At 33.7% G+C, this 24,173-nt stretch overlaps 1 protein-coding gene across 1 annotated transcript in view; it reads right to left on the bottom strand.

Annotated features, from left to right (window-relative positions):
* The window catches only part of LOC142354460 (alsin-like), a 168,711-nt gene that overhangs the window by 114,790 nt on the left and 29,748 nt on the right, over positions 1-24,173 (bottom strand). The window contains exons 8-11 of the mRNA XM_075406762.1: positions 21,481-21,673; positions 16,480-16,660; positions 2,972-3,164; positions 1,966-2,338 (exon numbers count right to left, since the gene is read on the bottom strand). Of these exons, the coding sequence (XP_075262877.1) occupies positions 1,966-2,338; positions 2,972-3,164; positions 16,480-16,660; positions 21,481-21,673 (940 nt within the window). The remainder of the gene's footprint in view (positions 1-1,965; positions 2,339-2,971; positions 3,165-16,479; positions 16,661-21,480; positions 21,674-24,173) is intronic.

Here is a 24,173-nt window from a genome sequence, read left to right as displayed (position 1 = left end):
CAATTGACTTCTAGAATTAAACTGCCTCTAATTGATTTGAGTTGATTAAAATTGAGAATGAGAGATTAACTTAGATCATACAACAAACAAAAAGTCAGGAACATAAAAGTCACTAAAAAGTCAAAACGGGTCCAGCAAAAATTTGGATCTCTTCCGTTTGTGCCCCTTCCCAGCTTAGTGGGTGCATATTATTTGCAACCCCAAGACGCACGTGTCATATTTTTACATACTGATTAACTATGTAATGGCACGTGCTCTGTAACAGGGGGGAGCATAACATACGGGGGGGGGGGGGGGGGGGGGGTTTGGCACAAACGGAAACGATCCCAAAATTTTGCATAAAATACACATATGCCTACATTAATTGCTTCAGATTTCGTTCGAGAGTAATCAAAAATGAAGCGGTCAGTGTGAAAAAACCTTTGCTGAAGCATTATTGCAAGGCAATGATCATGAAAATATAGCTATTCAAATATTTGACGAGACATCATCTACAAAACGAATCATTAACGTGACTTAATCCATCCATTCATTTATTTAATTACAATTTAAATTTTCTGATGTATAATCAAGAAGAAATTCCGAAAATGAACGCAAAAATAGTTTTATCAAATGTTCTGAAAAAGCTAAGCTCAATTAAAACTTTCCATTACCGTATTTTTTTTATTTCTAACCAAGTAGATAGCATAGAAATGATTGACAAAAGTTCGACGGAAAATATTTGTCATCGGATAATTTTGAAAAATGTCAAAACTGCGCGCTACTTTGATAGGCTTCCTTATGTAGGCATTCCCCAGTTTCAAAATGGGAGGATAAAAAGGATAAAAGCAACACCAACAAAATTTACATCTGGTAACTAAGACTAATTAGAACAAAGTTATAATATTGGCTTTTTCGATACTGACTGTTGATTTCAGATTATTTTGCCGAGCAACTGCTGTTCAAAAGCACTTTGAGCAGAATACGTGAAGAAAAAAACTAGCTTAGAGAGGTTGAACAGATTTCACGCAAAATGACAAAAAGAGGCAAAAGTAGATAAAGCGGAGCAATTCTTTGTTTAACGTAGTATCAGCTTTCAATCATTCTAAATGTTATTTTCCTTCAACAGATGTCCAAAATTTTGGTGATTCCAACGAGCTTTGCTTGATCTGAAAATCGTTTTCGATTTTCTAGTAGATAGCAAAATTATGATTTCCAGTTTGAAAATAACAAATTCTATTTTTTCGCACTTAGATGAACGAGTAACTGAAAGAGGTTCGCGTTTCTGTTAAGTTTCTTCTACTTGAAATTAAAATATTAATAAATAAACTGAAATTATCAACTTTGAGAGTTTACACTTATCTCAAACTTATCTTACACTTATCTTTACTTAAAACCCATATTTTCCTCAGCAGGGCTTTCAAATGATAACACTCAACCTTATCTTCAATGAAAGAAGTATTTTTCTCAGTACACGAGGTCAGATCATTAAGTTTAAAAGTCACTAATGACAATGAAATGATGACGTTGAAAACAAAAAGATCAGGCTTCACGGGGTAAAAAAAAAATTAGATTACGGGGTAAAAAAAATGAGAGATTACATTTTTTGTAGAGTAATCCCTATGGCGAAACAACTATCGATAATTAAATCAAATGGTACTCGACTATAGAATACTAAGATGACTTGACCACTTGAATCACTCTTCAGTTACTCGAGAACTGAATTCTTAGCTTATTTGGATCTTTTCCGCTTGTGCCCCCCCCCCCAGCTTAGTGGCCGCACATTATTTGCACCCCACAGACGCGACGTGCCATATTTTTACATAACGGTTTACTATGTAATGGCACGTGTTCTGTAACTGGTGGGCACAAACGGAAAAGATCCGCTTATTTCTATTTCAGCCTTTTTCTACGATGTTTTTTTTTTCAGGGATATGACCCAGATTAAGTATAGACTAACCAAATAATTTTTGAATATGCACTTACCGATATCTTGATAGCAGTATTATCCCAGTACAGTCTAGTTGCTTCAGCCTGTTTTCTCTGCTCCAAAATATACGCCCAAAAATTTTCCCACTTTTCATGCGCTGCCATTATGATTCCATGCTCGTTCACAAAACTCGGGTAACACTCGGCTAACTTTGTCAACATATCTCGGTAGAAAACGACTCGAGATATTGGTCGTTCTAGAAGTCGGTAGAGGAGTTGATGCATAGGGGGGTCTTTTTCTTTGCCAGGTGTTGGTCCTGCCAGGTCACACATGCATTTTTTGTTTTTCTCGAAAAAGGCAACCGCAACACCAAGAGCACAGAACTCGAAACTTCCGATACAGTGAGCATCACAGAAAAGGGACAGGAACCTGAAAAAGACGTCACATAAGCGTCGAACTCGACTAGTCTTGTCAAGACATATCTAAATCTTCTGTTCAATAATTCCATGTATTTTAGTTTGGGTTAGAAACAATTTCTGAAGCTGCAATTCTCGAAACATCTCAAGGCAAATGTGTTTTTTTTTTACCAAACACTCTTTGTTAAATAAATTTTAAACAGTTTCGACGAGACCGACGGTCTGCAAACGAAAATTATTAATTTTCCTCGATTATTTATGGACGGGTTGAAGTTTTCCCATTCTAGATCAATTCCTGTCATCATTTTGGATTCCTTAAATTATTAGAAATATATAGCACTATATGATTATGCAGAGAAATTATTGACAAAAATTATCGAGACATTTCCACACTTAAAAGTAGCTTTACAATTCAAGACATTCACTAAAAAAATAACTAATTTAGCTATGATTAACGACCAGCTCCGTTCAGGAAAAATCAGAGATCAAATTTAGTCAAACACTAATTATCACCAACAAGCTGGGGTGGGCGCCGTGTCAAAACCGCAAAAAATCCAATTCCTGATTACATATCTGATATACACAATAAGTTCCAGTTCAAAATTTTTTTAAAAAAATAGGTAAAATCTTAAGGAGAATTACGTACTTATTGAACATGTCAATGTACTCCTGGGCCTGTCTGAGGAAGAGAGCCTCGCAGGGGTTGCAGTCCATCTGGACATCCTGGACCAACAGGGCACAGATCTTGCCAATTTGGTCCACAAAGTCACAGAAACTGTTCAGCAGTGTCGTCACTGTGGGTCCGAAGAACGAAGGCTGCACCGCCGACCGAAACACATCTAAAAACAAAACGGCAGTAGTAACAAACCACAAAAACTTTGGTTCTTTCCTATTATAAACCCCCGTAATCATGGCCGTAAACATACAATAATTGAGAAGCTATAATTTTGTAGTTTTCTATAATTTCATATTTCTCAAAAAAATAGACCAACTTTTAATGAAAAAGGATTTTCGACAAAACTCATAGACCATCCATACGTTAATAAAATCAAGATCAATGTCAAATGAGCTGCGATATCTCAGAAATGCAACAGATTATCCCAGAGATATCCCTGAGGTAGCAGCTATTAAAATTTGTTGCACAAACAATTCATACGGAAAGCTAACTGCTTCGTTTCATTAGATCTCAGAATAAATTGATTCAATAATCATTTAACACCAATAGGTCAAAAAGGCAACATGCAACGATTGACTTTGCTTTGCTGATTATACAATATGTTCATTAATCCGACCCCACTTGCGAGGGGGGGGGGGGGAAATATATGCCCAACTGTTTTTTTGTTCAGTCAATTTTGGCCAGCCGATATAATTCCGCATTTTAAACTTCGCATTTTTCAAGGATTAAAATTTTTCCGAACAGTGGTCAATTTATATTATTTTGAACTTGATTTAAATTACTTTGAGTTTGTGCACTTTTCAGCAATTTTCCTTCAAATTGGTCTCGATTGTTATAAAATAATTTCTTTAAGCAAAATAATAGTGATTTCAATGTTTGAGATCACAATTCCTTGCTGGAACATTTCCTTTGACTCTTTCTCATTTAGCATTTTCGCATAAATGATGGACCAAATTAGCTAAGTTAGCTAATTTTTTTGAATCTTTCAAAAGATCACTGCCATAAAAAAAACAATGAGGCAACCTTTTCGCACAAGAACCAGAGATAAAAGAGCTAACACTATCTATCAGGGATCCGGAATTATATTTCTACAAGCCTTTTTTAAAAATTAATCATTTTAATGGACTTTCAATAGAATTTCTTTCCTCTCATTGGTGTTGCGAACAACAAGTTCTTGAATTTTTTTTACCAGTACATATGACCTTCTATTTCGTTTCCCGCACTTCAGTCTCTGCCTGATTAGAGTTATTGAAGATTTGCAAACTTTTGGCAGATAAACTTTTTAATACCGTACTTCCGTACTTTTCATTCAGTTTTTTGTAATTTGCCAAATTATGTAGAAATTGTTTACAATCAGGAAATTGGCTTCAGTTTCAAATATAAAGTAAGGCTGCTGAATCGTCTGGCTTCACGCTTTCTGCTATAATTTGAGCTTTCGAAAAATTTGCTCTTCCCATGAGAACTAGAGCCAAATCACATATTTTATAAATTTTGTACATGATTGTCTCAAAAGAACTGGCCTTAAAACAACCTTTTTTTCTGAAGGTCAAATGAAGGCTATTAGGGCATCAATGAGCTAAGAGAGCTTTCAGTTCCAGTGGGCTCGTTTTACTAACATACACTTTACAAATAAATTATCCAATTTGAAAACAATTTTTCTTCATTGCAAACGTTCCAATTTTCGCGATTTTAAAATTTTTGGTCTCATTGATTTCAAGGGACGCTCAGTTTTAGCGCCCAAACAAATACTCACTTAAAAGATAATTCAGTATCAATGATATCACTTACAATGATATAATAAAAACCTGTTAATTTTGAAGGAAACTCTCTAACTGGTGAAAAATTCAGACATTGATATTGAAGAGCGCAAATCAGGCCAAATCAATCATCTATTAAATTAGCTATTTTTACGTTCCATTAATAGAATAATACGGCATATAATTCAATTAAAAACTTTATTATTAGATCTACTATTTTATTAGGAACAAAACTATTCAAATGTGTTTTATGATATAAAATACAATTAAGCGACAACTGGTCTTAACTCCCATATAATATACAGGCAACTAATAATGTTCTCTGATCTTTGTCAAAACAAAATTTTGAACATAACTGACTAATGTGGGCAAATTGCTCTCAAATGAGGTGAGCGCAGCAATGGGGTGCACCGGGGGGCTGATGTAGGTGGGGGGCGGGGTCAAACTCTACGAACCGCCCTTCACACCATAGGTATGTCTCCAAAACAGTTTCTGTGAATCGCATACTTGGACACTAGTGAGCTGAAAGCTCTGAGAGCATTCAATGCCCGCTGGGCGCTATCTGTTTATCCCGTTTTTGAGGACGAAACTCAAATGGGTCAGACGAAAAATTGGTCAAGCGAAAAATCGCAAAAAAAGACCAACAGACTAAAATTCTCGTCTAAAATTCTCGACTAAAAGACCACCGTTAATTCTCGTTTTGTTCTTTCTATTTTTCGCAAAATTTGTCGTGTCTGTTTTATTTTTGAACGGTTTGCGTTTTGGTGCAGGAGAGAAGAATGTGATCTGATTTTTTTTCAAAAAAATGATTTTGAGGAAGTTGTCTTTCTTTTACCACTTCTACCATCGTCAGCAAATGTCTACAACTTTAAACACTGTATTAAACTTAAGTAGATCTCTATTTTATAAATTCCCTATCGAAATGTTTATAAGGATATGAATGCAAACAGTTTATGTTATGATCTTAACTAATGTGCATTTTGCAATATTAATATCTTGAAAACAATTGGTGAACATTAGAGCAATAAAAGTTTCAAGTGGTTTTCACGATATTGGGATTCTTAGAAGACAAAATGAGTGAAAAAAAAGACTAATGCGTGTTGTTCCCCTCCTATGTTGATCTAGATCTACTAATTAGTCGGATAGATTATATATTTTGTTATATTGTAAAAACAATAAAATTAGAGAACACAAAAGACTGTCTTTTTGTCAGTCTACATAATTGTACTGTAAATGTTTGAAATTATTGTTTTAAAAGAGCAGAAGAATAAATTTTGCAATACCTGTAATAGCATTAAAACTTTCCCTCAATTGACTTCTACAATTAATTCTACAGTTTGATTTTGCATTTCCGGCATAATATTGTTTTGCTCATCTCCATCGCTATAAAATGTGGCACAATAAGCTTTGAATACCAAAAACAGATGTATTGCTGTCTTTTGTTGTAAACACTCGTATTTTATTTGAAAAAGAAAGGTTTTTCTAAACTTTTCGGCTGATGAAGTTTGCGATAAGAGAGTATGTATTCAAATGCCACATGCATGTGCATATGTATTCACCGTAAATTTCACATTTTATCTGTTGTGGGTGAGAAAGTCTGGATAGAAGTTGTAGCTAAAATTTAAAATTTAGCTATTTTTCTAGCTAAGTTGTGGCTAAAAATTAGCTATTTTTCTAATATTGTTCTGCTCATCTCCATCGCTACAAAATGCGGCAGATTAAGCTTTGGATGCCAAAAATAGCATCCGTGAGCTATCGTTTTTGGTGTCAAATTCTGTAATATAAAATAGACTCACGCGTTCAATATACATATAATTGTATACTACAATAAAATGGCGGTCCTCCGTAAAATGAGCACCATGAAAACTCATTTTTTTTTCAATTTTCGATTTCAGTAATTCAGTTTATTTGACGAATTATTATTGGTTAATTTTCACAAATATTCCGGAATTGCTTGCTAGTTATTTTTTATTCAAAACTGAAATATTATTAGACCACTTTTATTATTGACTATTTTCCAAAAGTTTGCTGTGAAACTAGTTGTAAGGGTAATAGATTTCTCGGCGTTTCCAGAGTCGTAATTCTCAACTGAGCTCTACTTTATTTTCACCTTTTTCTGGCCGACTTTGACTTCTCTCTTATCGCCAGAGATCGATTAGCGTTTCTATTCCATAAAAGCGGCACTGAACAAGAAACTTTCGGGGTTTCCTTAATCTGAAATTTTTGCAGCGTTGACACCAAAGACCACCGGCAGATTTCCCCTTTTTGTATTGTACTTCTTACTTTCCTTCAAAGTGAATATTAAAGTTGACATCTTCAGCAGCAACGAAATTTTTGTACGCTGATTTTGCAATTCTGTCATTTTTATGCAAACTTTGCCATTTTTTAACCAGATTTCTTGATTCACTTTTAGATAAAAACCCAGTGGGCTTCTTGACCCATAAGTAGAATAGATTACCACAGCGCTTGCCAATTTCAACGGCGTTTTTGGATTCATGCTTTGTCAAATTTTACAGTTAATTAGAAAATAAAACGTGCTGTTCACATAGGCAAAAGACTTTAGGCTACTTACGAGATTGATTGACAAACATTAGAAAAGAACAGATGAAAAAAAGTTAATTCTCAGTCAGTTCATTCCATTTTTTGCAATGTCTGTCGTGTCTGTTTTATTTTTTGAACTGTTTGCGTATTGGTGCAGGAGAGAAGAATTTGTGTCTAAATTGTAAAAAAAAAGATTTTGAGGAAGTTGTCTTTCTTTTACAACTTCTACCATCGTCGCCTAATGTTTACTACTTCAAAAAGTGTAATAAACTTAAGTAGATTTCTATTTTATAAATTTCCTATCGAAAGGTCTAAAAGGATATAAATGCAAACAGGTTGTTATAATCTGAACTGGTGTTCATTTTGCAATTTTACTATATTGAAAACAATTGATGAACATTAGAGCAATAAAAGTTTCTAGTGGTTTTCATGATATTGGGATTATTAGAAGACAAAATGAGTGAACAAAAACTAATGCAGTTTGTTCCCCTGCTAGGTTGATATAGATCTACTAACTAGTCGGATAGATATATTTTGTTTTATTGTAAAAACAAAAAAATTAGAGAACACAAAAAGCCTGCCTTTTTGTCAGTAAACATAATTGTACTTTAAATGTTTGAAATTATTGTTTTAAAAGAGCAGAAGTAATAATTTTGCGATATATTTAATAGCATTGAAGCTTTCCCTCAATTGACTTCTACAATTAATTCTACATTTTAATTTTGCATTTCCGCCATAATATTGTGATGCTCATCTCCATCGCTACAAAATGTGGCAGATTAAGCTTTAGATGCCAAAAACAGATGTATTGCTGTCTTTTGTTGTAAACAGTCGCATTTTATTTTAAAAAATAAAGCTTTTTCTAAACTTTTCGGCTGATGAAGTTTGCGATAAGAGAGTACATATTCAAAAGACAAATGCATGTGCATATGTATTCATCGTAGATCTCACATTTTATCCGTTGTGGGAGAGAGAAGTCTGGATAGAAGTTGTGGCTAACAATTAGCTATTTTTTCTAGGTTCCGCACTATTTGAAATTTTATGATCTCAAGTTGGGCAGAGATTGAGATTAGAGGGAACGGAACCCTAGAGCGTGCGCATATTAACGCGCCTCTTAGACTACAATGGACTTCTGAGATAATAGCTGTATAAAAAGTCGATTAACGGCACAGATATTCCTTAAAACAGCCCAAAAACTGCACCAGTTTGACTGCAAAAACTAATATAAAAAGTTAATTGCGACTTTCAGCATTTTCTAACCTCAAGTACCGTGATATTCAATTCAAGAACAACCAGCATATCAGATCCGACAGCTTTGATTCCACGCAATCAAGAATCTGCGCATTTTTATTGTTTTTGAGAAGGTATAATATATTGCGAAGAGAGGGACAAAAAAAGTAAAAACATAGCCGGCAGACTTTGAGGAAGTTGTCTTTCTTTTACAACTTCTACCATCGTCGCCTAATGTTTACTACTTCAAAAAGTGCAATAAACTTAAGTAGATTTCTATTTTATAAATTTCCTATCGAAAGGTCTAAAAGGATATAAATGCAAACAGGTTGTTATAATCTGAACTGGTGTTCATTTTGCAATTTTACTATCTTGAAAACAATTGATGAACATTAGAGCAATAAAAGTTTCTAGTGGTTTTCATGATATTGGGATTATTAGAAGACAAAATGAGTGAACAAAAAATAATGCATTTTGTTCCCCTGCTAGTTTGATATAGATCTACTAACTAGTCGGATAGATATATTTTGTTATATTGTAAAAACTGAAAAAAAATTAGAGAACACAAAAAGCCTGCCTTTTTGTCAGTAAACATAATTGTACAGTAAATGTTTGAAATTATTGTTTTAAAAGAGCAGAAGTTATAATTTTGCGATATATTTAATAGCATTAAAGCTTTCCCTCAACTGACTTCTACAATTAATTCTACATTTTAATTTTGCATTTCCGGCATAATATTGTGATGCTCATCTCCATCGCTACAAAATGTGGCAGATTAAGCTTTAGATGCCAAAAACAGATGTATTGCTGGCTTTTGTTGTAAACAGTCGCATTTTATTTTAAAAAATAAAGCTTTTTCTAAACTTTTCGGCTGATGAAGTTTGCGATAAGAGAGTACATATTCAAAAGACAAATGCATGTGCACATGTATTCATCGTAGATCTCACATTTCATCCGTATTGGGAGAGAGAAGTCTGGATAGAAGTTGTGGCTAACAATTAGCTATTTTTTCTAGGTTCCGCACTATTTGAAATTTTATGATCTCAAGTTGGGCAGAGATTGAGATTAGAGGGAACGGATCCCTAGAGCGTGCGCATATTAACGCGCCTCTTAGACTATAATGGACTTCTGAGATAATAGCTGTATAAAAAGTCGATTAACGGCAAAGATATTCCTTAAAAAAGCCCAAAAACTGTACCAAATTGACTGCAAAAACTAATTTAAAAAGTTAATTGCGACTTTCAGCATTTTCTAACCTCAAGTACCGTGATATTCAATTCACGAACAATCAGCATATCAGATCCGACAGCTATGATTCCACGCAATCAAGAATCTGCGCATTTTTTTTGTTTTTGAGAGGGTATAATATTTTGCGAAGAGAGGGACAGAAAAAGTAAAAACATAGCCGGCAGATTGCAGGAAAATAGCCGCGATGGAGGCTTGTGGCCTTCCATGAAGTGAAAAAACTAATGAAAACAACTAAATTATTGGTTAGATTCGGACTAATATTTTTATGAGGCACATACACTCTATAAGGAAAAAAAACCTAATGGAGCTTTTTCAAAATTAATATTCGAAATCGAAAACTCAAGACTCTTATACTCAAGAATAAGGTCATATACGTTCCCAATAACAGCACCAATCTCTCCACGGTTATTAATTAAAAACTGAAAAGTAGAAGTAAAATTAAAATTCAGTTAATTACGAGATCCTGGAGCACAATTTTGTGCAATATCTGAAAACTAAATCAACTATTGAGGGATAAATTTTAATAATTTTCTGCTTATATTTGCAATGCCAATACGGTGACCCAAAACTTTTGAATGAGGTTTTGTCTTGAAAAAATTATTTGGTCAAAAATTATGCTCCCGTTCATTGGGTTTTCAGATTATTGAACGGTTTGGGTTTTTGTGCAGGAGAGAAACATTTGTCTAAATTGAAAAAAAATGATTTTGAGGAAGTTATCTTTCTTTTACTACTTCTAGCATCGTCACCGAATGTTAAATACTTTAAAAAGTGTAATAAATATAAGTAGATTTCTATTTCATAAATTTCCTATCGAAATGTCTAAAAGGATATAAATGCAAACAGTTTGTTATAATCTGGTGTGCATTTTGCAATTTTATTATCTCGAAAATAATTGATGAGCATTAGAGCAAGAAAAGTTTCAAGTGGCTTTCACGATATTGGGATTCTTAGAAGACAAAATGAGAGAAGAAAGACTAATGAGTGTTGTTCTCCTCCTATGTTGATCTAGATCGACTGATTAGTCGGATAGAGTATAAATTTTGTAATATTGTAAAACTGAAAAAAAAATCAAAGAACAAAAAGGACTGTCTTTTTGTCAGTCTACATAATTGTACTGTAAATGTTTGAAATTATTTTTTTATAAGAGCAGAAGTATAAATTTTGCAATACCTGTAATAGCATTAAAACTTTCCCTCTATTGACTTCTACAATTAAATCTACAGTTTAATTTTGCATTTCCGGCATAATATTGTTCTGCTCATCTCCATCGCTACAAAATGTGGCAGATTAAGATTTGGATTCCAAAAACAGATATATTGCTGTCTTTTGTTGTAAACAGTCGCATTTTATTTGAAAAAGAAAGCTTTTTCTAAACTTTTCGGCTGATGAAGTTTGCGATAAGAGAGTAGATATTCAAATGACACATGCATGTTTATATGTATTCATCGTAGATCTCACATTTTATCCGTTGTGGGTGAGAGAAGTCTGGATAGAAGTTGTGGCTAAAAATTAGCTATTTTTCTAGGTTCCTCACTATTTGAAACTTTACGATCTCAAGTTGGGCAGTCGCATTTTATTTGAAAAAGAAAGCTTTTTCTAAACTTTTCGGCTGATGAAGTTTGCGATAAGAGAGTACATATTCAAATGACACATGCATGTTTACATGTATTCATCGTAGATCTCACATTTTATCCGTTGTGGGTGAGAGAAGTCTGGATAGAAGTTGTGGCTAAAAATTAGCTATTTTTCTAGGTTCCTCACTATTTGAAACTTTACGATCTCAAGTTGGGCAGAGATTGAGATTAGAGGGAACGGAAGCCTAGAGCGTGCGCATTTTAACTCGCCTCTTAGACTATAATGCACTTCTGAGATTACAACTGTATAAAAAGTCGATTAACGGCAAAGATATTGCTTAAAACAGCCCGAAAACTGCACCAGTTTGACAGCAAAAACTAATTTAAAAACTTAATTGCCACCAAAACCCAATTAAATATGGTGTACCGTGAAACATTGACTTATCGCAACACACAAATCATAAGTTTTTATAGGGTGGTAAGTGGCAAAATCCGGGATGTTTTAAAAGAAGAAAACATAGCTGGCAGATTGCCAGAAAATAGCCGCAATAGATTCGTAGATCGGCAGTCTAAAAAAAAACAGTAAAAAAGACAGACCAAAAAAATCGTCTTTTCATTGAAGGCTGATCTGTTATATTTTGATTAAAAATCTGAATAAGTTATTGCTGCATCTATTAGCTGATCTCAAATAACCTTCATTTAGAGTGACACACACCCATTTGACCTTATCTCTTTGAATTAAAGTAAATAAAAGTCAATTTTAAAGTGAGGAAGTCATTTTTGAGAGTGAGGTAAGTCAAGTGTGACCAAAAATTTAATCACGCGCATGAACAAAAAAAAACTCGCTCCACTAAGAGCGAAAAATGACGTCACACATGCAATTCAGTTGAAATTGCATGAACGAATGAACAAAAAGTGGCTGTGACGTCATATGGTCGTAACAAAAATCATGACGACGAAATAAAAAAAAAACCAAGAGAAGGCCAATAATAGCCCCAGCTATCGCTGTGCGGCTATTAAAAAGATGCAGAATCTCTACCGATAATGATAACTTAACAATTTTGACAAATGATAGGCTAGAGCATTTTTAGAACTCACGAGATTTCAGAACACATTGCTTTCAAAACTTAAGAAAATAAAGATTTTCAGCAGTTTTTTAACCTCAAGTATCGTGATATTCAATTCATGAACAACCAGCATATCAGATCCGACAGCTATGATTCCACGCAAACGGGAATCTGCGCATTTTTCTTTATTGTTTTTGAGAAGGTATACTATTTGGCGAAGAGAGGGACAGAAAAAGTAAAAAAAAATAGCCGGCAAATTGCCGCAAAATAGCCACGATAGACGCTTGTGGCCTTCCATGAAGTGAAAAAACAAAAGAAAACAACTAAATTTTTGGATAGATGCGGACTATTATTTTTATGAGGCACATACACTCTATAAGGAAATAAAACCTAATGGAGCTTTTTCAAAATTAATATTCGAAATCGAAAACTCAAGACTCTTATACTCAAGAATAAGGTCATATACGTTCCCAATAACAGCACCAATCTCTCCACGGTTATTAATTAAAAACTGAAAAGTAGAAGTAAAATTAAAATTCAGTTAATTACGAGATCCTGGAGCACAATTTTGTGCAATATCTGAAAACTAAATCAACTATTGAGGGATAAATTTTAATAATTTTCTGCTTATATTTGCAATGCCAATACGGTGACCCAAAACTTTTGAATGAGGTTTTGTCTTGAAAAAATTATTTGGTCAAAAATTATGCTCCCGTTCATTGGGTTTTCAGATTACTGAACGGTTTGGGTTTTTGTGCAGGAGAGAAACATTTGTCTAAATTGAAAAAAAAATGATTTTGAGGAAGTTATCTTTCTTTTACTACTTCTAGCATCGTCACCGAATGTTAAATACTTTAAAAAGTGTAATAAATATAAGTAGATTTCTATTTCATAAATTTCCTATCGAAATGTCTAAAAGGATATAAATGCAAACAGTTTGTTATAATCTGGTGTGCATTTTGCAATTTTATTATCTCGAAAATAATTGATGAGCATTAGAGCAAGAAAAGTTTCAAGTGGCTTTCACGATATTGGGATTCTTAGAAGACAAAATGAGAGAAGAAAGACTAATGAGTGTTGTTCTCCTCCTATGTTGATCTAGATCGACTGATTAGTCGGATAGAGTATAAATTTTGTAATATTGTAAAACTGAAAAAAAAAATCAAAGAACAAAAAGGACTGTCTTTTTGTCAGTCTACATAATTGTACTGTAAATGTTTGAAATTATTTTTTTATAAGAGCAGAAGTATAAATTTTGCAATACCTGTAATAGCATTAAAACTTTCCCTCTATTGACTTCTACAATTAAATCTACAGTTTAATTTTGCATTTCCGGCATAATATTGTTCTGCTCATCTCCATCGCTACAAAATGTGGCAGATTAAGATTTGGATTCCAAAAACAGATGTATTGCTGTCTTTTGTTGTAAACAGTCGCATTTTATTTGAAAAAAAAAGCTTTTTCTAAACTTTTCGGCTGATGAAGTTTGCGATAAGAGAGTACATATTCAAATGACACATGCATGTTTATATGTATTCATCGTAGATCTCACATTTTATCCGTTGTGGGTGAGAGAAGTCTGGATAGAAGTTGTGGCTAAAAATTAGCTATTTTTCTAGGTTCCTCACTATTTGAAACTTTACGATCTCAAGTTGGGCAGTCGCATTTTATTTGAAAAAGAAAGCTTTTTCTAAACTTTTCGGCTGATGAAGTTTGCGATAAGAGAGTACATATTCAAATGACACATGCATGTTTACATGTATTCATCGTAGATCTCACATTTTATCCGTTGTGGGTGAGAGAAGTCTGGATAGAAGTTGTGGCTAAAAATTAGCTATTTTTCTAGGTTCCTCACTATTTGAAACTTTACGATCTCAAGTTGGGCAGAGATTGAGATTAGAGGGAACGGAAGCCTAGAGCGTGCGCATTTTAACTCGCCTCTTAGACTATAATGCACTTCTGAGATTACAACTGTATAAAAAGTCGATTAACGGCAAAGATATTGCTTAAAACAGCCCGAAAACTGCACCAGTTTGACAGCAAAAACTAATTTAAAAACTTAATTGCCACCAAAACCCAATTAAATATGGTGTACCGTGAAACATTGACTTATCGCAACACACAAATCATAAGTTTTTATAGGGTGGTAAGTGGCAAAATCCGGGATGTTTTAAAAGAAGAAAACATAGCTGGCAGATTGCCAGAAAATAGCCGCAATAGATTCGTAGATCGGCAGTCTAAAAAAAAAAACAGTAAAAAAGACAGACCAAAAAAATCGTCTTTTCATTGAAGGCTGATCTGTTATATTTTGATTAAAAATCTGAATAAGTTATTGCTGCATCTATTAGCTGATCTCAAATAACCTTCATTTAGAGTGACACACACCCATTTGACCTTATCTCTTTGAATTAAAGTAAATAAAAGTCAATTTTAAAGTGAGGAAGTCATTTTTGAGAGTGAGGTAAGTCAAGTGTGACCAAAAATTTAATCACGCGCATGAACAAAAAAAAACTCGCTCCACTAAGAGCGAAAAATGACGTCACACATGCAATTCAGTTGAAATTGCATGAACGAATGAACAAAAAGTGGCTGTGACGTCATATGGTCGTAACAAAAATCATGACGACGAAATAAAAAAAAACCAAGAGAAGGCCAATAATAGCCCCAGCTATCGCTGTGCGGCTATTAAAAAGATGCAGAATCTCTACCGATAATGATAACTTAAAATTTTGACAAATGATAGGCTAGAGCATTTTTAGAACTCACGAGATTTCAGAACACATTGCTTTCAAAACTTAAGAAAATAAAGATTTTCAGCAGTTTTTTAACCTCAAGTATCGTGATATTCAATTCATGAACAACCAGCATATCAGATCCGACAGCTATGATTCCACGCAAACGGGAATCTGCGCATTTTTCTTTATTGTTTTTGAGAAGGTATACTATTTGGCGAAGAGAGGGACAGAAAAAGTAAAAAAAAATAGCCGGCAAATTGCCGCAAAATAGCCACGATAGACGCTTGTGGCCTTCCATGAAGTGAAAAAACAAAAGAAAACAACTAAATTTTTGGATAGATGCGGACTATTATTTTTATGAGGCACATACACTCTATAAGGAAATAAAACCTAATGGAGCTTTTTCAAAATTAATATTCGAAATCGAAAACTCAAGACTCTTATACTCAAGAATAAGGTCATATACGTTCCCAATAACAGCACCAATCTCTCCACGGTTATTAATTAAAAACTGAAAAGTAGAAGTAAAATTAAAATTCAGTTAATTACGAGATCCTGGAGCACAATTTTGTGCAATATCTGAAAACTAAATAAACTATTGAGGGATAAATTTTAATAATTTTCTGCTCATATTTCCCATTCCAATACGGTGACGCACAATTTTTGAATGAGTTTTTTTCTTGAAAAAACTATTTATTAAAAAAAAAATATGCTCCCGGTCATTGAGTTTTGACATATTTGAAAAAAACTACCAGGTCAACGAATTGTAGGGAGAGAAGAGAAGTTAAAGAAGACAGAGGGCACATTTTACAACGATATTTTTGCCACCCTCGTTTAAGGATAGCTATTTTATCAAATGTTTAGCATTTTTTAGTATTTTTTTCAAAAAACGCATATTCTAGGACAACAAAAATTGGAATTAATTGCTGATATGATGAGCTGACTCACCCTTTCAAAGAAATAGATCTAACTAACCTTTGAGGCAAAACTTGCAAAAAAGTAAAACATGTCAGTCGTTCGTTTAACTTCTTAGTTGAGAACGGTGACCAACTAAACAATGAAAAAATGTCTACAAGACAACTGTCTCTTGAGAAAAAATTGGTGATCCGACCATTAGCTTTTATATTTATGAAAAAAACAACTTGTACCCGATTTGGCGGCAAATTGCAAAAATGAGGGATAATTTTTACAATTGTTATTTTGTTTCGCGTCCGCTATGTACAATGACATGAACAAAAAAGACTTCAATAGCTTTAAAAGTCACTAACAATTTTAATGACCGACGAAATGCCATTATGTCGCTATTAAGAGCAGAAATTAACCAACCACTGGTCAAGAATGGTTTGATGAGCAGTTCTCTAATGACTCTGAGGTGGGCAAAGAAATTCCTTTCGTTAAAAGCCCATTTGAGAAGAAGGGAGGATTGATTCCTGGGTTGCTGCATCACTCTACACACCACACTCTGGTCCAGGGCACCGCTGAACAGCTCCACACCTGAGCTCAGACTCTAAAAAAATGCAATTCAATTTTTCCATATAAAACTTTTCGCTATGCGAAAATTAGAGCGTGTAAATTTTCAACTGTCACATGTGAGATAGCGGAAAAAATTAAGTTATGAGGAAACTTAAATTTTAGATCCGGCCCTTTATTTATTTCGACCTTTTGAAATGAACCTTTGACTATCTGAGCACAGCGTTATAGAAAACACAGTTACACGAGGTGCACCAAAATGAGCAAACTTGCAATTAAGTTTTAAATTCTACGCCAAAAATCTTACTTAAGTTTCAGAACATGTAGCTTAAGTATTTAAAATAATTTTAATTATCAGCTTTCTGATGAAATTGCTATTAGAAATGCAGTATGAGTGCCTATTTTACGACTGACACTTAGCTTTCATGCTACAAAACGCTAAACCGATCCGTTCCCAAAAAAATTACTTGTTTTCTGTAAAAAAAAAACATAACTCTCCACTTCCAAAGAAAGAACGGCTTCAAGATTATTGCATGCTGACGCAGAAATTTATGAAAATTTGAATTTTAACACGCATCTTGTACAAATCATGATTTCGCCAATTATTCAGTGTTCATGCCTGCAAGTTTTTTGGCAAAACTGTAATTTTATTTTTCCATGGTAGAAAAATCACAGAAACCAACAAAAATTTGAACAAATCCATAACCTTGACCATTTTGCCAAAAAACAGCTAACTAAGGGCAAAAAAATTAGAACATTAAATAATATCAATTAATTGTTTAAAAAATTTCAGAACAAAACAAAGGACATCGGCAAATTACAGTACCATAAAAATTGTAAATTTTAATCGTATCCATATAAAGCAATTTTTAAAATTTTCAGAGGAAAAACTTAACAGCCCATCCAAACTGATGCTTGCACAATCATTAGCCAAGGACAATAATTCCCACTTTAATTTTTCAGCTCTCAGGCGAGTCATGTTATTTCAAACATTTTATCATAATCAGACAGATATATTGTTATTCTTCGAAAATTTTTAATATCTTCCGCAATTCATTCTTGCACTAACAGCACAGCAGTGATAACAGTACGCTTGTGATTCATAACTACTATAAAAGAATTTGTGAAGCAGAGCAGAAGTGAAAGATCAAATGAAAAATCAGAAAAAAATAGAAATTCTTTTGAAGAGTTTTAATTCTACTTCCGTTAAAGTTTGCCTTCAAAACTGTTGATCGCAAAATAAACCGACGTAAAATCAAGCTGACGTAAAGTCAAGACAAAGATTGTAATCTTTCAGAAATAATACATTGTTGTTCCGACCCCCACTTTAACGGGAGGAAGGAACTATATACTCAAATGGGTTTTTTCTGTTCAGACAATTTTGGCCGATCGATATAATCATCGTAGAGAGCTGTGAGTGGTATCATTAAAAAACCCGTCCAGCGTTTAAAATGGAATTAAAAAGATTTTTCCAATTTTCGTTTTTTATAGGGAGTTATCGAGGTTTAAATTTTAAGAAAAATTGCTGTTTTTATCCACATTTTCAGTATTTTTGACCATATTTTCGTCAATTTTGCTAAATGTTAAAATTGTTAACTTTACTGTTATTGATTTCATCTCTAAAGATTGAGAAGGGTTGTTCATTTGTTCGATCCGAGTTTTTTTGGCTAAAATTTAAATTAAATTTTACAAAAATCAGACTCTTTTCGAGAAAAAAAAGAACACATTTGCTTTTTTTAAGCCCACTTGCTTTAAATTTGCTGGAAGTCGACACCTTAAAACTGCAGTCGAATTCTTCTTAAGCTAAAAAAGAGCTAGATTTAATCCCGCTGGCATTAAGAGTTTTCTGGATCATTATTTTGCAAGTTTTTTGCAAATTTGAACTCGATAATTACAAAAAAAAAACGAATTAATTATTTTTGACAAGCTAAAAAATTTTGTATAAAAACTGATCTATTTAGCAATCATTTGAACAATTGACTGTTATGTTAAACGCGCAGCAATATCTGTGCTGATCTTGATCTCACAGTGGAGCCCTAGGATAAAAAATTTCTTAGATTTACATGGGGCGCGACCTTTTTTTCAAAACGTTTACGGTATTTAAATGTTTTTTATGTAAATTACTGACAAGAATCTGAAATAAGGGCTCATTAATGACATATTATATTTTCGAAAAACATGTTCAATGAAATTATCGCATGGTTTCAGTGTTAAGCTCATGATTTTTATGGCTTTGACCAATTGATTTCGTAAAAATTTTGAAGATCTCTTGAGTTTTGCTTTCATTTGTTATACTTTTTGTAGCCCAATGACTTAATGTCCCAAATCAAAGATGCAGTTAGCTTTTAAAGAGATATGGATGAACTTAGACAATTCTTTCAGTTGTTATCTAATGTCTGTTATGACTGAATATATTTATTTTAAGAAAAAATCGGTGAATTTTCGAACTGCGCCACTATTTTATCTTATTTCTCTCAACTTCGGGCGCAGCCTCAGTATAAACAGGCAAAAACTAATTTTGTGTGAGTAATGAATTTTTGATGGAATCTCATATTCAACTAATGTTTTCCTTGTTTTGATGCTACGCGTTTCAAAATATTTTTTTTTTATTTTCATTTTCGAGCATAATCGCATTTTTATGAGTCCATTTTGTTTCCTTCTCGAATTATCACATTGTTGGCAAATCTAATTGAAGTAACGCATAGTGGGCAAAAGGTACAGCTTCGGAAATATGCGTATCTCTATATGTTAAATGTTTTCGTTGAATAGTTTAAGCTTTTTAAACTGAGATCAAGTTATCTCGCAAAATTTTGTGATTTTTTGTTGTTTTTTCAACGTGTCTTTCTTTTTGTTGCTTTACGCCATATATTTGATAACGATAGGTCTCAATTGCTTCCCCAGGACGAACAATTCTAGCTAGAATAAGATTTCAGTTTATAGCTGTTTGTTTTAATGACTTTCAAATTAGTATTTTTAAAAAGTTTTTTTTCATCTTTCTCTATTTGCTTTCAGTTTGGTCACCATGTAACTCAATCTCACTAATTAGAAGTCTCAATTAATTTTGATGATTCAATCATTTTTATCGCCCCTTTGTTAAACGTTGTAACTGATAGCTTTGACCATTTATTTTCAAAAAAAGTTTTCGAGATTTCTATACTGTTCAATTTTTGGGTTTCTTTTTGTTGCCGTGTCTACGTTGTCCTTTTATAGGGAAGACTCGTTGATGCTAGGATGAGAAGAAAGGGATGATTTACAGTTCTTGCAGGTAACATCTTTTAAGTATAGTGCCATGAATAGTGTGATGTCGTAAAATTGTTTGAAGTTTTGGCTTCCATGTGTGTTTGTTATGTATTTGTTATTTTGTGGGGTCGTGACGTGGTCTCATTATTAACAGGCCCAATTGGCTTTCTCATGTCTTACAATTTAATACATCGTTTTTTTGGAAACCTTAAATCTGTTATGACTTTTGGAAATATTTGTTTTCAAAATATATTTGGGTTTTTGAGCTTCGTCATTTTTTAAAATAGTTTTTCGGTCAAATTGTAGCTCAGTCTCTCTAAACACAGGTCACAACCCGTTTGCAGTGAGCTATAATTTAACTTTTATAAGGGTTGTAGCTTCACACTTTTGTTCCTCGGCTTTATTACTTCTTTTACTACGAGACTTCATAAAATGCTTGAGATTTTTAAATATTTGTACATTTTAGAGGATTTTTGTTCTATTTTTGGTTTATAACGATAATCGTGAGTCCCATTGGCTTTAAAATTTTGCGCAATTGAACACTGGATTATGACATGTCTCAATTGCTTCCTAAGGAGATATAAATGAAAATTTCAGTGATATCATGTGATATCTAATGACAATAACAACAGTGAAGTTAATTGTTTTCAAAAATAGAAACATTTGTTTTAATTTGCACCTCTTTGCTTTTTTTTCTTTTTGTGGACCTGTTAACCAGTCGCGCTGAGAACCGGTCCCATATCTTTTCTAAGGAAGTATAGGTTAAACTGTTTTGTTTAGGTTTTATCTGATGCGCGTTTGATTTTGTTATGTTTTTTATTGTAGACATCGAATTGTGTTCGTAAATAAAGTTTCTTTTTTGATTTTTATGGTCCTTCTTAGTGATTCTATTATCAAAAACTTTTATGAGCCCTCTAGCGTGGCATTATTGTATTCCATTGGTTGTTTATTGAACGATATGTATGTTTTTGATCTCTTCATCATTTTTTTAGCCAATTAGGTCAAGAATGTGGATGAGCGGGGTCGGAACATTATGTGCGTACGCACTTTACCGAGCCTCCTTGTTAACTTTTACAATCAACACAGCGTACAGTATTTGCAGTTTATGTATTCCAGTACACCAAACAAATAAAAATGAGGTAATTTTTAGACGTCTAGTGAATGCGACCCAATAGCAGACCGCTGTCCATGGCCACGCCTCTCATCTGCTGTGGGATGTAATCCAGAAAACGCGGGCGGGCTATCGCGGGGTAGTGCGCCCACCGGCCCGCCATGGGCAGATTACAATAGGGCTATCTTGAAAATTTTCGGTTTACTCTTTTTCAAAATTCCGCTTGCCTGCCTATCGGCTTGCTTGACCGCCACCTTCATAAATAACATTCATTCCATTGTCTTATATTCCCATGTGAAATAGTCTATGAAGCGTGAAAGGCCAGAAGAAAATAGCCTTCTGAAAATTGAGGCCCTTTTTTTCTTTGATAACAAAAAAGAGTTAAGAAACAAAAAAACCTGAAAGAGTTTTCCCGGATCGCCTCAGTTTTTCATGGGTTTCAAAACCAAAAAGTCGGACTGGCATAAGGTTCTTCAGTCTCAAATTTGGAGCAGAAAAAAATAAACCTTTGAAAACCAGGAGTAGGCTTTGGGACTTCTGGCACACTCAACCCCAGCAGTGGTCCCGTCCTCTCCGTCCGACCTTCCCCCTCCTGCGCCCTGTTTTCCACTAGAAGATGAAGAATCCAGAAGGTTGTCACTGGATGTGGGGTTACTGATTACGAGGGTGACATATGAGCTTTCCGCTTCTTCGGGCAGACTGCAACAATTTATCAAATTTGGTAAAGCTCCTTTCCTTTCAGTTAAATTTGAGCAAAGCAAGAACCGTTGCATTCGTAAGACATAAATTACAGTAATTTTTCGGCAACCTCTGCGAAATAAAATTCAAGTGAAATCGTTATCGTGTATGTAAATATTCAGCATTAGAAATCAGGAAAAAAATTAAAAATCCGATGAGAGCGATTTCTCGAATTTAATATGTTAAAAATTGACCACCACCACCACCAAATAATGTTAATATAGAGCAAAACGTTATTTACTCTCAGTAAGTTACAGGTTAAAATGCAAATTATGCAGTGAAAGAGGTTATCAAAATAGACATTAGTTGAGCAAAGAATGATTGAAATGTTTAATTTAGAGTGAAATTGTAAAGTCAAATTGAACCCAAATCATAAAATAGAAATGTGACCCACATCCCGTCTGTCTAGTCGTTAGTTCTAAGAAATAATCTTGATAACTTTACTTACGAAATGTACTGAAACGAAGCAAAATTATTTAGTTTTCGAATCAATAAATAACATATATACTTTGAATTAAAACCAGAAAAAAACAGCTGTGAAACAGTTTATGAAGGGTTTTCCCACTTCAATCATGAATGGCATAAAAAATCGAGTTTTCGATAACTTTATCCTAGACTTGATAAAGAACTGGACAACTTAATCATTTGCAATTCAGATCTGCGTATAATATTTTAACTATGGATCCTTTTATATGCACTCATATTGAGTTACCATAGAATTGAAGCGCCTTTTACAAAATGGCAATTAAACCTGCAATTAAAAACATAGCTGGCAGATTGCCAGAAAATAGCCGCAATAGATTCGTAGATCGGCAGTCTAAAAAAACAGTAAAAAAGACAGACCAAAAAAATTCGTCTTTTCATTGAAGGCTGATCTGTTATATTTTGATTAAAAATCTGTATAAGTTATTGCTGCCTCTATTAGCTGATCTCAAATAACCTTCATTTAGAGTCACACACACCCATTTGACCTTATCTCTTCGAATTAAAGTAAATAAAAGTCAATTTCAAAGTGAGGAAGTCATTTTTGAGAGTGAGGTAAGTCAAGTGTGACCAAAAATTTAATCACGCGCATGAACAAAAAAACTCGCTCCACTAAGAGCGAAAAATGACGTCACACATGCAATTCAGTTGAAATTGCACGAACGAATGAACAAAAAGTGGCTGTGACGTCATATGGTCGTAACAAAAATCATGACGACGAAATAAAAAAAACATAGCAGGACAAGTCCTGACGTAAAATTCAAAGAATTTTCAATGACTAAACAGAGAAACTAGACCTAGAATGGACTATGAGTGAATTGAGAAAACCATTTTTAAAAAAATCAGAACAAAAAAATAAGAAATAAACAGAAAATCAGTGTCAAAACGCCACATGTGAACAAAAAAACCACTAGCGATAAATGAAAATTTAATTCAAACAAAAAACTAGGCCTACAATGAGCTGTGAATGGGTTGGGAAAACCATTTGGAAAAAAATCCGACCCCAATAATCGAAAAAATAGTAAAAATCAGAGTGAAATTGCCGCATGTGAACAAAAAACCACTACCGAGAAACCGAATTTTTGTTCAAACACCGTTTTCTCACTCTACTTTAAAATTAGAGCGAAAAAATTTCACGCCGCAAAACCACTCGCTTTTTCGCTCCATTTCCTGTTTCGGCGTGACCAAAATCACTACTCCAATTTGACTTCAAAAATCATGAAAATGTGTGAACAGATCTTTAAAAAAAAAGACAGCGCCCCAATACAATTCAAATTCTTTGAATTGTAAAAAACCAAGAGAAGGCCAATAATAGCCCCAGCTATCGCTGTGCGGCTATTAAAAAAGAGTTATACGTGAAACCTCTTCAGAGCACATAATAATAACTCAGAGTTGTTTCAATTTCAAATTTTCCACGAAGATAGGCATTAAAAAACCCAGCTGTGCCGTGAAAACGTAAGAAAAAGTTCACTGAGATGATGAAGCTCATTAATTTTCACCTCAAGGAGATATTTTGCATTGAAGACAAAAAAAATTAAACAAATCTTTTTATTTGTCTGTAACAAAATTGAAAATTTAAGAGAAAATTTCGCAGTAAAAAAGTCAACATAAAAATCTTACATCAACTTCCGCATCTTTACTAATTTGCAAATTTACGAAAAAATTATAAAAAAACATCTATTGGTTGACCTGAAGATGACATCTAGATTGATCAAAGTTATGAACAAAAAATTGGAAATTACACCGCAATTTTTTCGTGAAACAATTTATTATCCAAAACAGATAGCAAAAGCAAGGGTATTCAAAAGGATGCTTTCCCAATTATGAAAAATGAAACATTAATGAGTTCGTTTCAGCGGTTTAAGGTATTGCGTAATTGCAGTTCCATTTTGCGAACTGTATTATCCGCTACACAGTAGACTGCCGTTGCATTATTTGATTACCAACAAATCCCAACAACTCACCTTTCAGCATCGCT

This window comes from Convolutriloba macropyga, chromosome 15, assembly GCF_964194025.1.
Source record: "Convolutriloba macropyga chromosome 15, txConMacr16.3, whole genome shotgun sequence".
In the NCBI taxonomy this organism is placed as follows: domain Eukaryota; kingdom Metazoa; phylum Xenacoelomorpha; order Acoela; family Convolutidae; genus Convolutriloba; species Convolutriloba macropyga.
The sequence above is the reverse complement of the archived record's forward strand: the minus strand, read 5'-3'. Positions and strand labels throughout refer to the sequence as shown.